This window comes from Nicotiana tomentosiformis, chromosome 11, assembly GCF_000390325.3.
Source record: "Nicotiana tomentosiformis chromosome 11, ASM39032v3, whole genome shotgun sequence".
NCBI classification, from domain to species: domain Eukaryota; kingdom Viridiplantae; phylum Streptophyta; class Magnoliopsida; order Solanales; family Solanaceae; genus Nicotiana; species Nicotiana tomentosiformis.
The window spans coordinates 84,118,582-84,135,253 of NC_090822.1; the positions used below are offsets into that span (position 1 = coordinate 84,118,582).

At 41.4% G+C, this 16,672-nt stretch overlaps 1 protein-coding gene and 1 long non-coding RNA gene across 2 annotated transcripts; one reads left to right on the forward strand and one right to left on the reverse strand.

Annotated features, from left to right (window-relative positions):
- Positions 1–12,335: 12,335 nt before the first annotated feature.
- Positions 12,336–13,610, forward strand: LOC104085135 (F-box/kelch-repeat protein At3g23880-like). The gene has a single exon (XM_009589101.2). It carries the CDS (start codon positions 12,336–12,338, stop codon positions 13,608–13,610), a length of 1,275 nt encoding a protein of 424 aa, XP_009587396.2.
- Positions 13,611–13,785: 175 nt separating this feature from the next.
- Positions 13,786–15,604, reverse strand: LOC104085136 (uncharacterized). Its single transcript, XR_683771.4, has 4 exons — positions 15,298–15,604; positions 15,130–15,187; positions 14,086–14,124; positions 13,786–13,982 (listed from the first exon to the last, which is right to left on the reverse strand). It is a non-coding gene; the product is annotated as an uncharacterized lncRNA (long non-coding RNA).
- Between the last annotated feature and the right edge of the window lie 1,068 nt (positions 15,605–16,672).

Sequence of the window (16,672 nt, forward strand, 5' to 3'; positions counted from 1 at the left end):
TGTGGGAGGATTTAGTCAAAGTGGCGTCGAGGATCCCATTTTATTTGGTTGGCCAACCAATTTTTTACTTTTACTTCATTGCCTTTCGTGGTGAGCTGTTGTCTTCAAAAAAGGTAAAAATAGCACGGGGTAGCTAATTTTTGGACTGATAATTGGAAAATAGCCAACGTTTGTAAAGTTATTTAAAAAAATAGTCACTATTTTGCTGCAACACGGAAAATTCCAGCATAATATACTGAAAATTGGTGCACATATATATGAACTTCCAGCAAATTATGCTGGAACTCTAGCATACGGAAAGTTCCAGCATAATATACTAGAGATGTGTATGAACTTCCAGCATATTATGCTGGACCAGTATATTATGCTGAAAGTTCACATGTAAAAAATTCGAACTCCAGTATATTATGCTGGAATATTTTTTCGGATTTTAAACAGTATTTTCGTTCAGATTTATCTTTACATGAAAAGTGGCTAAATTTCGATTATTTTTGAAACTGTTGCTATTTTTCAATTATCGCTTGTAAATCTGACTATTTTTGAATTTCACCCTCAAATAAGTGGTACAGCTACCTTTTCCATCCTTTTTTCATGAATGGAAATTTTAAAGTACACATTTTTCCTAATTAAGATACTTAGGTAAAGGATAAAAAAGAGCAAGAAGAGAGTAAAAGTATGGTAACAAAATATATTATGATTTACAGTAATACAATTTAAATTAGAAGTGTAAGTATTTGAAAATAAGTGAATAATATGATAACGTTTGAACAACGTTGTTTAGGTTGTTGAATTTTCTGTGTTTTGGAAGTAGATAATCAATAATGGATTTAAATTTTATACATTTTGTGTTTGCAATTAGTTTTTACTCATGAAAACAGGTTAGATACTATTTTTACCAAATTGTCAATTATTGTAATACTTATCAAAGATTTAGTAGTAATTACCTAATAAATAACACGGGTATGCCAATACTTTTGGATAAATTAAACTAAACACCATGTAATATGACTCAATTGCAAATACACTTCCTCAAGTTTAATCACTTATACCCATATACTATGGATGGGTATATGAACTCCTTATGTAGTGGAAATCCTACCAAAAGAAATTTTGATTTAACTAAATAAAATTAAAGATAATTTGACGTGAATTAATAAATAAGCTGTATATGGGTAAAATCGGGCTCATGGTACCCCCGATCTCCGACAAAATAAGCCAAGCTCGAGACATGATAACAGGGGACCGAAATCGGGGCAAGAGTCTCATCAAGTTATGGTTCGGAATCGGTTCTAGCTTTGAACGACTTCGAAGAACATGGTCGGGCAATCAAGCACAACCGACGGAGGTCCGTTATACCCTGGACCGGCCGGATATACCTCTCGTGCTAAGGCCTGCGCTTACCACCGGAGCCATCGAGATCAAGCCCCCCGGATTCGATTCGAGTTCCAAGACCTCGAAAAAGCATTACTAAACGGTTGCACATGACTAACGAAGGGTCAGTGATATCCACGCCCGACCGGATATCATTACGCAGATCTCGGCCCGTATCGGCAACAGATCAGTGATTAACGAAAAAGAAGATTTTTATCTATTTTAGAATTGTACTAGGGATGAAACTCTCCTACTATATAAAGGAGATGATTTTTATTCAAAGGGCACACTGTAACACGCATTCCAAAGCAATACATTACTATTTTTTCTATTATTAGCTCTTTCTCTTAACCATCAGTGCTAGTCATAGCGAGTCCGGATCGAGGGTAAATATTTTAATATTTCAATAAGACTGAACTAACCTCCTCGTGTGGTTTGAATCTATTTTATTTTTGTTTGTTCAATTTGACTTAATCTATCGCTTTGTATCAAATTAATCTGTGTATCCTTAAAACCACATACAAATTTAATTGTTATCCGATTTTGAGGATAAACAGTTTGGCGCCCACCATGGGGCTAAGGATAATATTGGCTTTTTGATACAAATTTCCATACCACACCCTACTTCACGCTTGTTCTTTGAAGTGTCTTTGATTTCGGGTCTCTATTTAAGATGTCGAACTCCCAGTTTGCCCCTCTAAACACGGATGTTAAGTCTGGCCACCATAGAGAGAACAATAATATAGTGCCCGATAAAGAGGTGCCCCCCGCCAATCCCAACGGAATTCCGGTTGCTGACCTAATTGACGCCAACTTACATGTGGCCATCAATATGAATTTGCCCACCGATCCTGAGAACAACATCCGCGTGGGAGTCCGGTCGGTAGCTCAAAATGCTCGTGACGGTGAAGGAGATGGGATTAGCTTACGGGTGATCTTCGAAATGCTAGAGGCTCAGCAGACAGCGATAGCCTAACTGCAGAACCGAAGCCGCGCTCCCAGTAGAGTTGAGCCCGAATCATCTCGAGAAAACACTCACAGAAATGAACCAGTCGCGGATAGGCCAAATGAAGCTGAACCCGAAACCACCCCCGAGATAATAAAGATGATTGAGAAATTGAAAAGGCAGGTGGAAACGGGAGAAAAGAAAATCGAAGCCAACGACAAGAAGGTTGAGACTTAGAACTCCAGGGTCGACCAAATCCCCAGAGCGCCACCGATATTGAAAGTCCTAGACTCCCAAAAGTTTGTTCAGAAACCCTTCCTTCCAAGCACAGCCCCGAAACCGATCCCTAAAAAGTTCCGCATGCCTGAAATTCCTAAGTACAAGGGAACAACCGACCCAAATGAGCATGTGACCTCATACACGTGCGCCATCAAAGGGAACGACTTGGAGGATGATGAGATTGAGTTTGTCCTGCTGAAAAAGTTTGGGAAAATTCCGTCAAAGGGAGCTATGATATGGTATCACAACCTACCCCTAAATTCTATTGACTTATTTGTTATGCTTGCAGATTCCTTCGTAAAAGCATACGCCGGGGCTATCAAGGTCGAGACCAGGAATTCGGACCTTTTCAAAGTAAAACAGAGGGATAATGAGATGCTCATAGAATTCGTGTCTCGGTTTCAAATGGAACTAATGGACCTGCCTCCGATCACGGACAATTGGGCCATTCAGGCCTTCACCCAAGGACTCAATACTCGAAGCTCGTTGGCTTCGCAGCAGTTGAAGAAAAATCTGATAGAATATTCGGTCGTAACTTAGGCCTATGTGCATAACCGATATCAGTCAAAAATTAGAGTCGAAGATGATCAGCTTGGGTCCCCTTCCGGGTCTGTTTATCCTGTCCGAGCTAGTGACAGACCCAAAAGAGACATTGATCGTGAACCAAGGCCAAGTAGGGATCGATATCAACCGTATAACAGGGATCGAATGGGTAACAGATCTGGATGAAACCCATGAGAAATGAAAGGAGAAGCGATCGGAGTCAAAATAACTGGGGACTCATGAGCAAAAACGGTATTGACAGGCCTATCGGGCCTAAGGAAGCACCGAGGTTATCAAATTATAACTTCAACGTCGATGTTGCTGCTATCGTATCCGCCATCGGACGCATCAGAGACACTAAATGGCCATCGGACGCTACCAAATCGATAGTCGAGAAACTGGAGCAAGTCGTACTGATTGAGCACTTGCACGATCGAAAGGCATACCTGGGCACGGGGTTGAGTCCCGAGCTCAGGAAAAACTCATTCAATTCCTTTTAGCTCATATAGATTGTTTCGCTTGGTCCCACCTTGATATGACAGGGATCCCATCGAAAATAACCACTCACAAGCTAAGTTTAGACCCGAAGTTCCACCCGGTCAAGCAGAAGAGGAGACCCCAGTCCGAAGTCAAGCATGCGTTCATCAAGGACGATGTATATAAACTCTTTAAAATAAGGCAAATTCGGGAGGTTAAGTACCCGTACTTGTTAGCAAACGTATAAGTAGTCCCTAAAGGACTTGTTAGCAAACGTATTAGTAGTCCCTAAAGGACTTGTTAGCAAACGTATTAGTAGTCCTTAAAAAGAGAAACAAATTAAGAATGTGTGTAGACTATAAACTTGAATAAAGTATGTCCTAAGAACTCTTTCCCTTTGCCTAACATCAATCGCATGATGGATGCAACGGTCGGCCACGAGATCCTCAGTTTACTCGACGTTTATTTCGGGTACAACCAAATTTGGATGGACCCGGGCGATTAGGAAAAAACTTCCTTCATCACTAAGTACGACACCTACTGCTATAACGTGATGCCATTCGGACTAAAAAATGTCGGTTCCACTTACCAACACCTAGTAAATCGGATATTCGAAAAACAAATAGGAAAATCAATGGAGGTTTACATTGACGATATGTTGGTTAAGTCCCTACGAGCAGAGGACCATTTGAAATATTTGCAGGAAACCTTCAGCATATTGAAGAAGTACAATATGAAACTGAACCCCGGTATGATCCGGAAAATTCCTTAGGTTCATGGTATCCAACCGGGGAATCGAGATTAATCTCGATAAGATCAAGGCCATCGAAGATATCACTGTTGTGGACAATGTCAAGGCAGTTCAAAGGTTAAATGGACGCATAGCTGCCCTGGGGCGATTCATCTCGAGGTCCTCCGACAAGAGCCACCAGTTCTTCTCACTGTTGAAGAAGAAGAATAACTTCTCATGGACCCCGGAGTGCCAACGAGCCTTGGAGGAACTCAAACGGTATCTCTCGAGCCCACTTCTGCTTCATACTCCGAAGATAGACGAACAATTATACATGTACTTAGCAGTATCTGAGATAGCAGTAAGTGGAGTCCTGGTCGGGAATAGGAAGGTACGTAATTTTCAATCTATTATGTTAGCAGGACTCTAGGCGAGGCCGAAAATAGATACCCTCACCTGGAAAAACTGGCGCTTGCTTTGCTAAGCGCCTCTAGGAAGCTGAAACAGTACTTTCAATGTCACCCTATATGTGTTGTAACTACTTACCCATTAAGGAATGTAATGCATAAACCCGAACTCTCTGGACGATTGGCCAAATGGGCCGTAGAGATCAGCGGGTATGATATCGAATATCGACCCCAGACTGCCATTAAATCTCAAATTTTGACAGACTTTGTGGCCGACATTACGCCGACCCTAATATCCGTGGTGGAAAGAGAGTTGTTGTTAAACTGGGGGACTTCTTCAGGAATTTGGACCCTCTTTATGGACGGTGCCTCGAACGCAAAAGGGTCCGGACTTGGCATCGTATTGAAGCCACCAACAGGCAATGTAGTTAGACAATCTATTAGGACTGTAAAATTGACTAACAACGAGGCCGAATATGAGGCCATAATTGCAGGTCTCGAACTGGCCAAAAGCTTGGGGGCAGAGGTGATCGAAGATAAGTGCGACTCCCTCCTTGTGGTGAACCAAGTTAATGGGACGTTCAAGGTCAGAGAGGAACAAATGCAAATACCTGGATAAGCTGCATGTAACGCTACATCGGTTCAAGGAATGGACTCGACAACATGTACCTCGGGATCAAAACAGTGAGGCCGATGCCCTTGCTAATTTTGGATCGTTGGTCGATGATAATGAGTTAAACTCGGGGGTGGTCGTGCAACTCATGAGATCGGTAGTAGAAGAAGGTCACGCCGAGATAAATTCAACAAGCCTAACTTGGGACTACAGAAACAAATATATAGAGTATCTGAAGACCGGAAAACTACCCTCAGATCCTAAAGAATCGAGGGCTCTGCGTACGAAGGCAGCCCTGTTTAGCTTGTCTGAAGACGGTACCCTGTTCAGAAGAACATTCGATGGCCTACTCGCAATATGTCTAGGATCGGGAGATACCGAGCATGTTCTGAGGGAGGTCCACGAAGGCACCTGCAAAAATCATTCGGGCACCGAATCATTAGTTCGAAAAATAATCAGAGCCGGCTACTACTGGATCGACATAGAAAAAGACTCAAAGGAGTTCGTACGAAAATGCGACGAATGTCAAAGGCATACTCCGATGATTCATCAGTCCGGGGAGCTGCTACATTTGGTCTTGTCACCCTGGTCGTTCATAAAATGGGGTATGGACATTGTCGGCCCCCTTCCATTGGGCACCCAGTAAGGCTCAATTTATATTATTTATGACTGACTATTTTTCTAAGTGGGTGGTAGCCCAGGCGTATGAGAAAGTCAGGGAGAAGGAAGTCATCAATTTTATTTGGGACCACATAATATGCCGGTTCAGAATGCCGGTCTAGATCGTATGCGACAATGGGAAACAGTTCACCGGCAGCAAAGTAAGAAAGTTTCTTGAATACCATAAGATCAAAAGGATCCTATAAATACCCTAACACCCTAGTGGGAACAGGCAAGCAGAGTCCACCAACAAAACCATACTCCAAAACCTCAAAAAGAGATTGACAGACGCCCAAGGAAAATGGAAAGAAATTTTGCCCGAAATCATATGGGCATACCGTACTACCTCGAAGTCTAGTACCGGGGCCACCCCGTTCTCGTTGGTTTATGGTGCCGAAGCTCTAATACCGGTCGAAGTAGGGGAACCGAGTATTAGGTTCCAATATGCGATCGATGAGTCAAACGATGAGGCCATGAATACGAGCCTGGAACTACTAGATGAAAGGCGCGAGTCCGCCGTCATCCGGATGGCCGTCCAAAAGCAACGAATTAAAAGGTATTACAATCGAAGATCCAACCTTTCGATACTTCGGTATCAGGGACTTGGTATTAAGGAAGGTGATGTTGAGCACCCGGAACCCGAACGAGGGAAAGTTACAGCCGAATTGGGAAGGTCCATATCGAATTATCGAGATCACCGGCAAATGATCATACAAACTCGAAGCAATGAACGGTGAACGACTACCGAACAACTAGAACGTGGCCTACTTAAAACGATACTACTGTTGAGGTACAACGCCATTTATCTGTTATCTTTACATATTAGACTAACACTTGCATGTAACGATCAAGGGACGATACGACTATTAGGCCTGAAAGCACGTGTTACACTCTTTTATCCTTAGACCGATTTTGTCCCAAGGGTTTCCGGCAAGATTTATAACGAGACAACAATGGATCATGCTAACTTAGAATCGAAGACCGGAGTCAAGTACCACATCAGCAGTATCCGAGGCCTCTGTTTGAACAACCTCCGATACTGGGGCCATCACCATCGGATAATAATTTTGGCAAGGAAAGAGACTTTATGCTCGAACTACCTAGGCTCGGTGGATAGGATTTATTGTAAGGGCCAAACGGTCAAATGAACCTTGCCCACATAGACCACCCAAGCTCTGACACGAATCATGTACACATTTGTAACCTTGTATAGAAATGAAAGAAAGTTTCTCCTTACGGATAAATATTTTATCCCTTAAAACTTTCTACATTCGGTCCCCTAAAGATATCGAGCCCAAGGGCAATCTCTATCCGGATCCAAGAGGTCACCCTCACTCGGGGACTATCGTCCAAGGCAGGCATGGGCGACCTGGGGTATCGAAGCTCGGAGGCACAAAACTTATTAGGCAATGCCCGAACTCTAAAGGCCACAACCATCCCTATTCGAAACTATCGTCCTGGGCAAGCCCATGTAACTCGGGGTAACGAGCCCATTGGGCAATACCCGAACTTAAAAGGCTACGTCCGTCCTAGAACGGCACAGAGACGTCCGAGATCCGTAACCAAAACATAAGGCCTTCAAAATTTTTAAACCGGTTCGAAGGCTACCCTTGACAAAATTATAAAAAATCCTAAGTGAACATTTCGGGGAAAGCTTTCGGTCATACCAGGCCCCCCACAAGCCTTAAGCAAAATAGTATCGAAAACGAACAATGTTCAAACCTCCGAATAAGACCTAATTATTACATGCTAAGGCATCCGAAATCTTTGTAGTCATAAAGAAAATGCAAAAAGAATCAAGATATATATATATATATATATATATATATATATATATATATATATATATATATATATATATATATATATATATATATATATATATATATATATACGCGTATTTTTAGAAAGGCCAAACGGCCTCAACAAAAATACAAAGGTACAAAACCAAAAAATTACAAGGCACCTAAGAAGCCTAATCCTCACCAGAGCCCGCCTCATCACCGGGGCCGTCAGAATCCTCCCCGTCCTCGGACCCGTCCGAACCCTCGAAATCTTCCTCATCCTCAGGGTACGCCAACTTCTTGGCCTCGGCCTCGAGCCTCTTAACATTTTCACACTCGTCCGATAAATCGAACTCGCAGGCATGAACCTCTTTGAGAGCCTCTCTCCGAGATTGCCACTTTGCACGATCAACTATGGCCTTTAGGTGCTCCTGAGAAGCCTCAACATCGGCTTTGTACTGGGCCACCATCTCATCGGCACCAGCCTTGGCTATTTCAACCACTGACTTGGCTACTTTAAGCTCCTTGGTGAGGATTTCCCGATCGGCAACAACCGAGCTCAGTTGAGATTGGAGCTCCTCAATTTTTCGGGACCGTGCCTATGACTTCTTTTTCATCGATCGAAGTTGGGCCTCTGCCGAGGCCAATTGCTCCCGGGCTGTTTCCTTTTCAGAAGCCAACCTGTCCATCTTGCCCTTCCACTCCTCGGCGAGGGACTTGACTTCGTCCATCTCAACCCAGAGATGGTCAACTCGATCTACCTTCTGTTGGACCTGTGGATTCTGACCGTTAGACACCATGTCTAGCTCATCATCACTAACTTCAAAATTTTTTACCTGTTCCAACAGGTCGGCATGTTACTTCTGAGCCGCATCCAACTCGGCTCGGAGGCTCTTGATTTCACCTTCACATTGCTCGCTGAGAAGTTTATACATGTTTTTTTTCTCAGCAAGCTCTTTGGCTTCGGCCTCGAGTTGGCTTAACTCGTCTCGGTACCGGAGAAAGGTCTCATGGTGGAGCGTCGAGGCCTACAAATACGAGGAAAGATATTAGAATTATCAAAAAATTAGTTCAAATATCATAAGAAAACTTGGAATCATCAGGGATTATCAAGAGTTATCTGGTTCAGCACCTGTTGTGCTTCGTTGAACAGACATGGCGAGTCTAACTCATTTATTTTGGCCTGTTTTTCCTCAGTCATCAGGCACCGGAGGTAACTGGCTATCCCTAGGGGGCATAAAGAACTCGGGCATCCTCCGGAATGGTGATGATAATTGACCTCTTCCAACTAGGATCCGCACTCGGGGTAGGGAACTGGTTGACCAGCCTCGAGCTCGAGTTAGGCCTACTTGCCACTGAGGATGAACTTTTCCTCGTTACCTCTAAGTCACCTAACCCGGTGACGTCCTCCGTGGCGGTGAAGTCCACGCCATCAAAACAATAGCGAAGGGGATCGTTCGCTCTGTGGGCCCCCTCGTTGGGTCGTTCTTTCACAGTTTGGGCCTCATTGTACACCGACTCGGTAAACGAGGGTGACTCCAAGTGCCTCATTCAGGACACTGCCCGTATCCTGGGAAGCCTCAGCCCCGACCTTCTCATCGATCTCCCTGGCCTGAGGCAGATCGACCTCACGAGTCTCTGTATCGATGCCCCCTGCTCTTCGAGGGGTGACGGCTCGCGGGCCACAAAAACAAAAGGCTCTTCCTCCTCGGGCTCGTCCCTAAGCCGATAGAGCAAGTCCGAAGTTGGTACTCAGGAGCTGGTGTTTCCTTTGGCTTGCGCACCAGCCTTCTCCTTGTTTTCTTTTTCTCCGAGCTCAGGGAACTCGGAGCCCTTATCCTCTTACTCTCTCCGGCTTGCCCCGAAGCAGGAGACTCAATAGGCAAGTCCTCGACCCCAACCGAAGGCCTAAGCTCGACGTTCTTAGGCAAACCTGCAAAGGAAAGTAAAGGAGATAAGGGCGTGATGTTAGAAGAAAAAGTTCACTACGACTTGTTCGGGAAAAGAGCCTTACCATGAGAACGGGACTCCCAACGGCCTTTTGAAAGCTTGCGCAATTAGCGCTCGGAGTAGGGCATCTGTGACACAATACCCTTGACCCACTCCTTGAGTCGAGGGATAACATTCGGAACTCGAGCAAGGGCTACAACATAACAAGCACCGATAAGAAAAGGGAAGATAAGTCATAAAATTGATGCTTAAAGGGAATACTTACATGATGCGTTCCACATTTCGGGGAACGGCCTCCACTCGACAGGTACCGGGTCGACGGTTCTGACTCGAACAAAATGTCCTTGCCAACCCTAATCTCGATCATCGTCGATACTCGAGAACGGGGCTTTGCTGGCCCTGCATACTAGCTTTATTAGTCCCCCCCAGAAGATTCGGAAACTGTATAAGCGGAGTAGGTAATCGACGGTGAACGGACACCCATCATTTTTGTTCACAAAAAATCGGAGGAGGATCACGATCCTTCATAATGATGGATAAATTTGGCCTAGGCACACGTTGTACCTCTTGTAGAAGTCTAAAATGACCAGGTCTACCGATCCCAATGTAAAGGGATAAGTATAAAAAAATTAGATATCCCTCGACATGGGTGGTAATGGCCTATTCGGGATCTGGAACTACTATATCTTTGTCGGCCCAGTTGCAGTCTTTTCGGACCGTAGGGAGGACCTCTTCAGTAATTGAGCAGATGTATCTCGAGGCCTCCTCACACCGACCCTGTACAAAAGGAAGGATTTTCAAACTTAAAGTCGTCGGTGACCGAACAACCACTGGGAATGAACATCTTCAAAGGGGGCTCTTCCGCCGGTTCATCAACAATCGTATCGGGGACGGTCTCATCGACATTAGTGGTCGGTCGCGAGGAAAAAAGAGCATCCTTCTGAGGAATAAATTTTGAGGTTTTTGCCCCTGAGAAAGAGTGAAAGTTGAAAGATCAGACTTGTTGGCTTGAGTAGGAGATGAGTAATAGTTTTGCAAAGTGCTAAAGAACCTTGGGTAACGGGGGTAAAAACGCTAGATTATATTGAAATTCTAAAGGTATGAAGGTAGAAGATTTGGTGTAAAGTGAAAAATAGATAGAAGAGGGGGTATTTATAGGAGTTCATCGACGTTTCACGTCCAGGGTTATAGGACTTCATCGACGTTTCACGTCCAGGGACGGCCGACTGGCAACTGACATGCATTTAATGCCATTATGACTTGACTGACGAGACGTTTCAGATGTTTTGTTATTTCTGTCGCGATGTGTCGAAGTAAGAATTGGGAGCTCATGTCGTTTCTCGTCATTTACCCTCGGAGAAACGAGGGGACCATCTGTATACGGGTAAAATCGAGCTCGTAGTAACCCCGGTCTTCGACAAAATAAGCCAAGCTCAATACATGATGACAGGGGTCCGAAATCGGGGAAAGAGTCTCATCGAGTTATGGTTCGGAATCGGTCCTAGCTTTGAACGGCTTCGAAAAATATGGTCGGGCAATCAAGCAAGACCGACGGAGGGCCGTTATACCCTAGACCGGTCGGATATACCTCTCGTGCTAAGGCCCGAACAGAGCGCCTACCATCGGAGCCATCGAGACCACGCCTCCCGGATTCGGTTCGAGTTCCAAGACATCGGAAAAACATTACCAAATGGTTGCACACGACTAACGAAGGGCCATGATATCCGCGCCCAACCGGATATCATAGCGCGGATCTCGGCCTGTATCGGCAACAGATCAGTGATTAACGAAAAAGAAGATTTTTACGTTTTTTAGAATTGTACTAGGGATGAAAGTCTCCTATTATATAGAGGAGATGATTTTTATTCAAAGGGCACACTGTAACACGCAATCCAAAGCAATACATTATTATTTTTTCTGTTATTAGCTCTTTCTTTTGTTCATCAGTGCTGGCCATAGCGAGCCCGGATCGAGGGTAAATATTTTAATATTTCAATAAGGCTAGAACTATCCTCCTCGTGTGGTTTGAATCTATTTTATCTTTGTTTGTTCAATTTGACTTAATCTATCGCTTTGTATCAAATTAATTCGCGTATCCTTAAAATCACTTGCAAATTTTATTATTATCCGATTTTGAGGGTAAACATAAACAATCTAGAATATATGCCCTTTTAAATATGTTTAGCATTTTCGAAGAATTATTACCGCTTTCCTCCAAAAGGTTTTTTTTGGGGGTACAATAGTAATGAATTAGCAAATTTAATTTCGAAATTATTGCCTTCCTTACATTTGTCATACAATAAGAAATTAATATGATAGCCCCAGGTAATGGCTATCAAGAAACATTTTCTCAAACTTAAACAAGGAAAGCTAAAATTCAGCAAAACCAGTATTCTCCACAGCTTTCTTAGGATTTGTCAACCAAGCTTCTTTCTGCATGATCCCATATTGATTTACCCTTATGCTTAATTTGTTCGTTCTTAACTATCGTTCATATGCTCTTTCTAATTCAAATATTACTCCAAAAGATCCTACCATTGTAGCCATCAATTGTTTTACGAATGTGACGAATAAAATGGAGAAATCATTATTCACAGATCAAAAAATCGTCAACAAGATTCTAGTGCACTTATCAGTGGAAGCTCTTGCGCGATTTAGATGTGTCTGTAAATCCTGGTGTTCTCTAATCGACGATCCAATTTTCATGAACGCGCATAGAATGAACATGGAAATTGTTAGCAGAAAGTTGAGACTTTTCCAAGTTGTGTATCAATTATATCCCAACGAAGGTCTTCGATCTTGGTGTTACGCTGGTAGTCCAAGTGAGGAGCTAATTCATCCCGGTTTCCCTATAACTAACACTAAGCCATGCACGTACGACTTGGTTGGCTATTGTAACGGTTTAATTTGTTACCTTACAAATTTCTTGCACGGTAAAAAAGAAATCAATTTATGGAATCCTTCAATGAGAAAATGCAGGACGTTGCCTGATTCTACCTTCTCTCCAGACCGTCAAAGGCACTCTCCTAACTTCGGATTCGGTTTTGACGGTACGACCGATCACAAATTAGTAAAAATTACTTACATTGACGATAGATTAAAGAACGAAAAGAAACAATGGTCTGAGGTGGAGGTTTACAGCTTAAAACAAGATTCGTGGAAAAAAATCGGCGATCGTTTTCCTTCACAATATTATTATGCCCGCGGTGACACGGTTTTTTTCAACGGATGCATACATTGGTTAACACAACGCGAATTTGGCAAGATTAGGCCTAGGAGATTGCCTATACTTTCTTTCAATGTGGCTAAAGAGGTGTTTCAGGAATTTTGGTTGCCAAATCCTCACGAACGCGAAGCCAATTGTATTAGCCCGTTGCACGGATCGCTCTCTGTTTGTGCAAAATCGAGTTCGTCTGTCGATAACTGTCTAGATATCGAGGTATGGTTAATGAAAGAGTATGCGGTCGAAGAGACATGGACAAAATTGTACGTGACAAGGTTGGACGAGGAGTTGTCGGGTCCTATAATTCCATTGCGAGTGTTGGATGGTGGTGCAGAGGCAATTGTGTATATAAATAAGAATGTGTTTTTATATGATCCGAAAAATGAAGAATTTGAGGATTTTGGTATTTGGGCAAATGGAATAGGGGTTCCTTATGTGACTTCTTATATGGAGAGTCTGGTTTGGGTTGAACCAGTTGTGCTTGAGCCCAGTACTACTCAAACTGAACCTGAGGTTAAAATTGCTAACATGGAAATAGAGGCAGCTGCAAAGCAAGAGAATACAACTAGCAATAAGGAAACCTATGAAGTGGGTGGTAAGCAAGACAATAATTGTCACATCTTATGAGACAATTTTATGTTAATTAGTATGTTGTCAGGGCATTTATGTTGTATTTTAGGATTAATGTTGTTGTAATTACATTAATTAGTGAAATTCAGTGTTGAAGTTATGGACTTTTTTGGAAAAAAGTTCTTTCTTTTCGTATGATCAACTTATAATTAACATATATACGAGGAAAAAATTAGACACATTGTAAGGTATGTAATTGGATAACGAAAACTTGGATGAAGGATGTAGTAATTCCAAATTATTGTTGAAGAAAAATATCACACTTGCATTATATTGTCAAAAACAAGGAATCACCACATCCAGAAAGGGCGTGGTTTGGATGGTTGATCGTTGTTCTTTGATCTTCCCAGCCATCCCGTCTCGTTAGCACTATAAAAATAACAAATTGAAGTACTTGATTAGTAGATGGCCAATTCATTATTGACAAATGACAACGTAAACTTAAGATACTGAATATAATGTTGGATCATACCTCACTATAGCGAGCCTCCTCATTTCATGATTATAAAACCTGCCACCAGACGAATTGCGCCAATCAAATTATGGACTATAAACAAATATGACATTTGAACTTAAAATTAAAGAGTCTCAAATTTTACTCTAATGAGAGGCTTTCCACTATTCAAAGAAAAACTGTATTCTCTTTGAGTAGGTCACCTTGCTATTAACTTTTCTCATTGCTAGCTAGAAACAATAAGTATGATACTTTATTTTTTATGAGGAATTTAATATAATTTATTTAAATTTCGTACCATCACTAATACAAAATTACATATAATATAATTTATTTTAAAATTTATAACTTTTCATTTTCCTAATATATCTCTCTTGAAAATCTCTCATCTAAAACATCCTAATATATCTCTCTTAAGATTCTCTCTCACTTAAAAGTATCTATTATATCAATTTTCTCCCAATTTCTCCATAGCGCCCAACTCTACCACAAATCAAGATCGAAAGGGATGGCACGTTAAGCGCACTTGACCAACTCAAATTAATAACATAAATCCTAGCAAGTGTCACTCATTTTTTCCCCACCAAGTGTCCGGTATTCCCATTGTGGTCTCTACTAATTTAGATTTATGTAGCGTAAGATCCATTAAAATTCAATCATTTTTTTTTCACACTCAAAGGTGAATCTTATTTATTCCACCCCAACCCTTTACGATAACAAATGTCGCTCATACTACCAGCTAGGTCCAACATCTTCATACTAAAATGTTTAGAATACTTTAAACTTTAAAGTGCTTAAAATGTGTAGTTTTAATTAATCCCTCTTTACAAGTAACCCTTTTACTGCCACTAGTTGAAGGACCATTTCCTCTTGAAATATGAAACAAACTTACCCACTTTAAATGGAGCAATATAACATATTGCAATTACATAAATAAATGGACCAATGGAACATATTGCAATTACATAAAGATCAAGCAGCTAATATATTTAACCAGATATTATAGAATCATAACCAAAAATATCAATAATTAAAGACCAAGTAAATCAGAGATAAGTGTACCAGCGTCCAGTTCTGTATGCAATGTAACCTGCTGTAGTATAGACTGGAGCCATAATAACTGTCATTACACCATTAAAGACGATAAATGCAAGTGACTCGTTAAGAAAATTAACCCAAAAAAGAAAATCAGATCAATCACAGATATTTATCATATACAATAAAGCTTACGAGTTCGTATTATATTTTTGATGAGATTGTTCCCAAAATCAGCCATTTTTGGTGTCTCTTCAGTAAGCAAACTTCAAGCAGGGAGAAATTGGAGGAGAGGAGAGAGTTGGTGTAAAAAAATGTGGTGCTTTTGGCTAGGAAATTGGGGCAAAGAAAAGGAAGGGATATTGTTTATTTAATACGTAGTAAAAGATTCATCAGTAAAATAATACTTGTATAATAAAGTAATATTCCGCTGAATTAGTGATCCACAAAGAATAGTATATATTATTCTGAAGAAATAAACGAGGCGGCAATGGGAAAACACAATTAAAAAATGAGCAGAAAGACGAAAGAAGGAGAACTATGTCGTTGAGAACCATCCTCTTTTGCTTTTGCATTATTATTCCAACTAATTTTCCAGTTACAAATTTTTAGAAGAGGTAAAATACATACACGCCAAAAATGAGATAAGTGGAAATAAAAGTAACCATATATTATGGGGAGAGATTATTATTCTAATTATTTACTATATACTTTTGGAAAAAATGCAACTTTGAAAGAATATTGAGGGATAACTGTATGAGGTAAAATTAACGAATGACAAGTACGCTCGTCGAGTTGACACGTGGCAGTAAAGACATGTAGGATATGAGTCATCAAATAATTAACACCGGATATAAGCATGTGACCGGTGGATCCAACTCCCCTCATTTTCTAGTCTCTCCATTTCTCAAAATTCCTACTTAGATTGAAGACACTTGTCATGATTAAATACAAATGGATGAGATTTAATTCAATAAAATAAAGTCCTAACCATAGTTAAAGTATTTAATTCCGTCTTTTAATCATTCCCAAATAATATATTTTGCAATCCTACAATTATAGCTACAAATTATCTAGGATTCCTTCTTTCTTTCTTGTAGTAATTTTCTGTCACGACCCAAACTCCCTGTGTATAACGTCGTGACGACACCTAGTCTCTACGACTAGATAAGCCTAACAAATTGCGAAAAATAACAAAACGGAAGTAAAACTTGGCAACTAACAGGAGTGGATAACTGAATAACTAGTAACAATGCCGCTCGGCATGTACAATAATCAATACTCTATAAATACACAGTCTTCCCAAAACTCGAAACATCATAAGTCACAAGCTACAAAAGGAAACTAGTATCTCTATACACTAGAATCTAATAAAAGAAGTGCATAAAGCAAATGACATAGGGGAGAATAGAGGGGGACTCCGAGGTCTGCGGACGCGAGCAGATGTACCTTGAAGTCTCCGGAACATTAGCAAATGCACAACTAATAGTGAGGCTGGTATGATGAACCTGGATCTGCACACGAAAACATGTATAGAAGTTGAGTAGTGACGAGATCAGGTCAGGCCCAC

Coding starts and splice junctions, on each gene's coding strand:
- LOC104085135 (XM_009589101.2), top strand. CDS start 12,336: ATGGAGAAATCATTATTCACAGATCAAAAAATCGTCAACAAGATTCTA.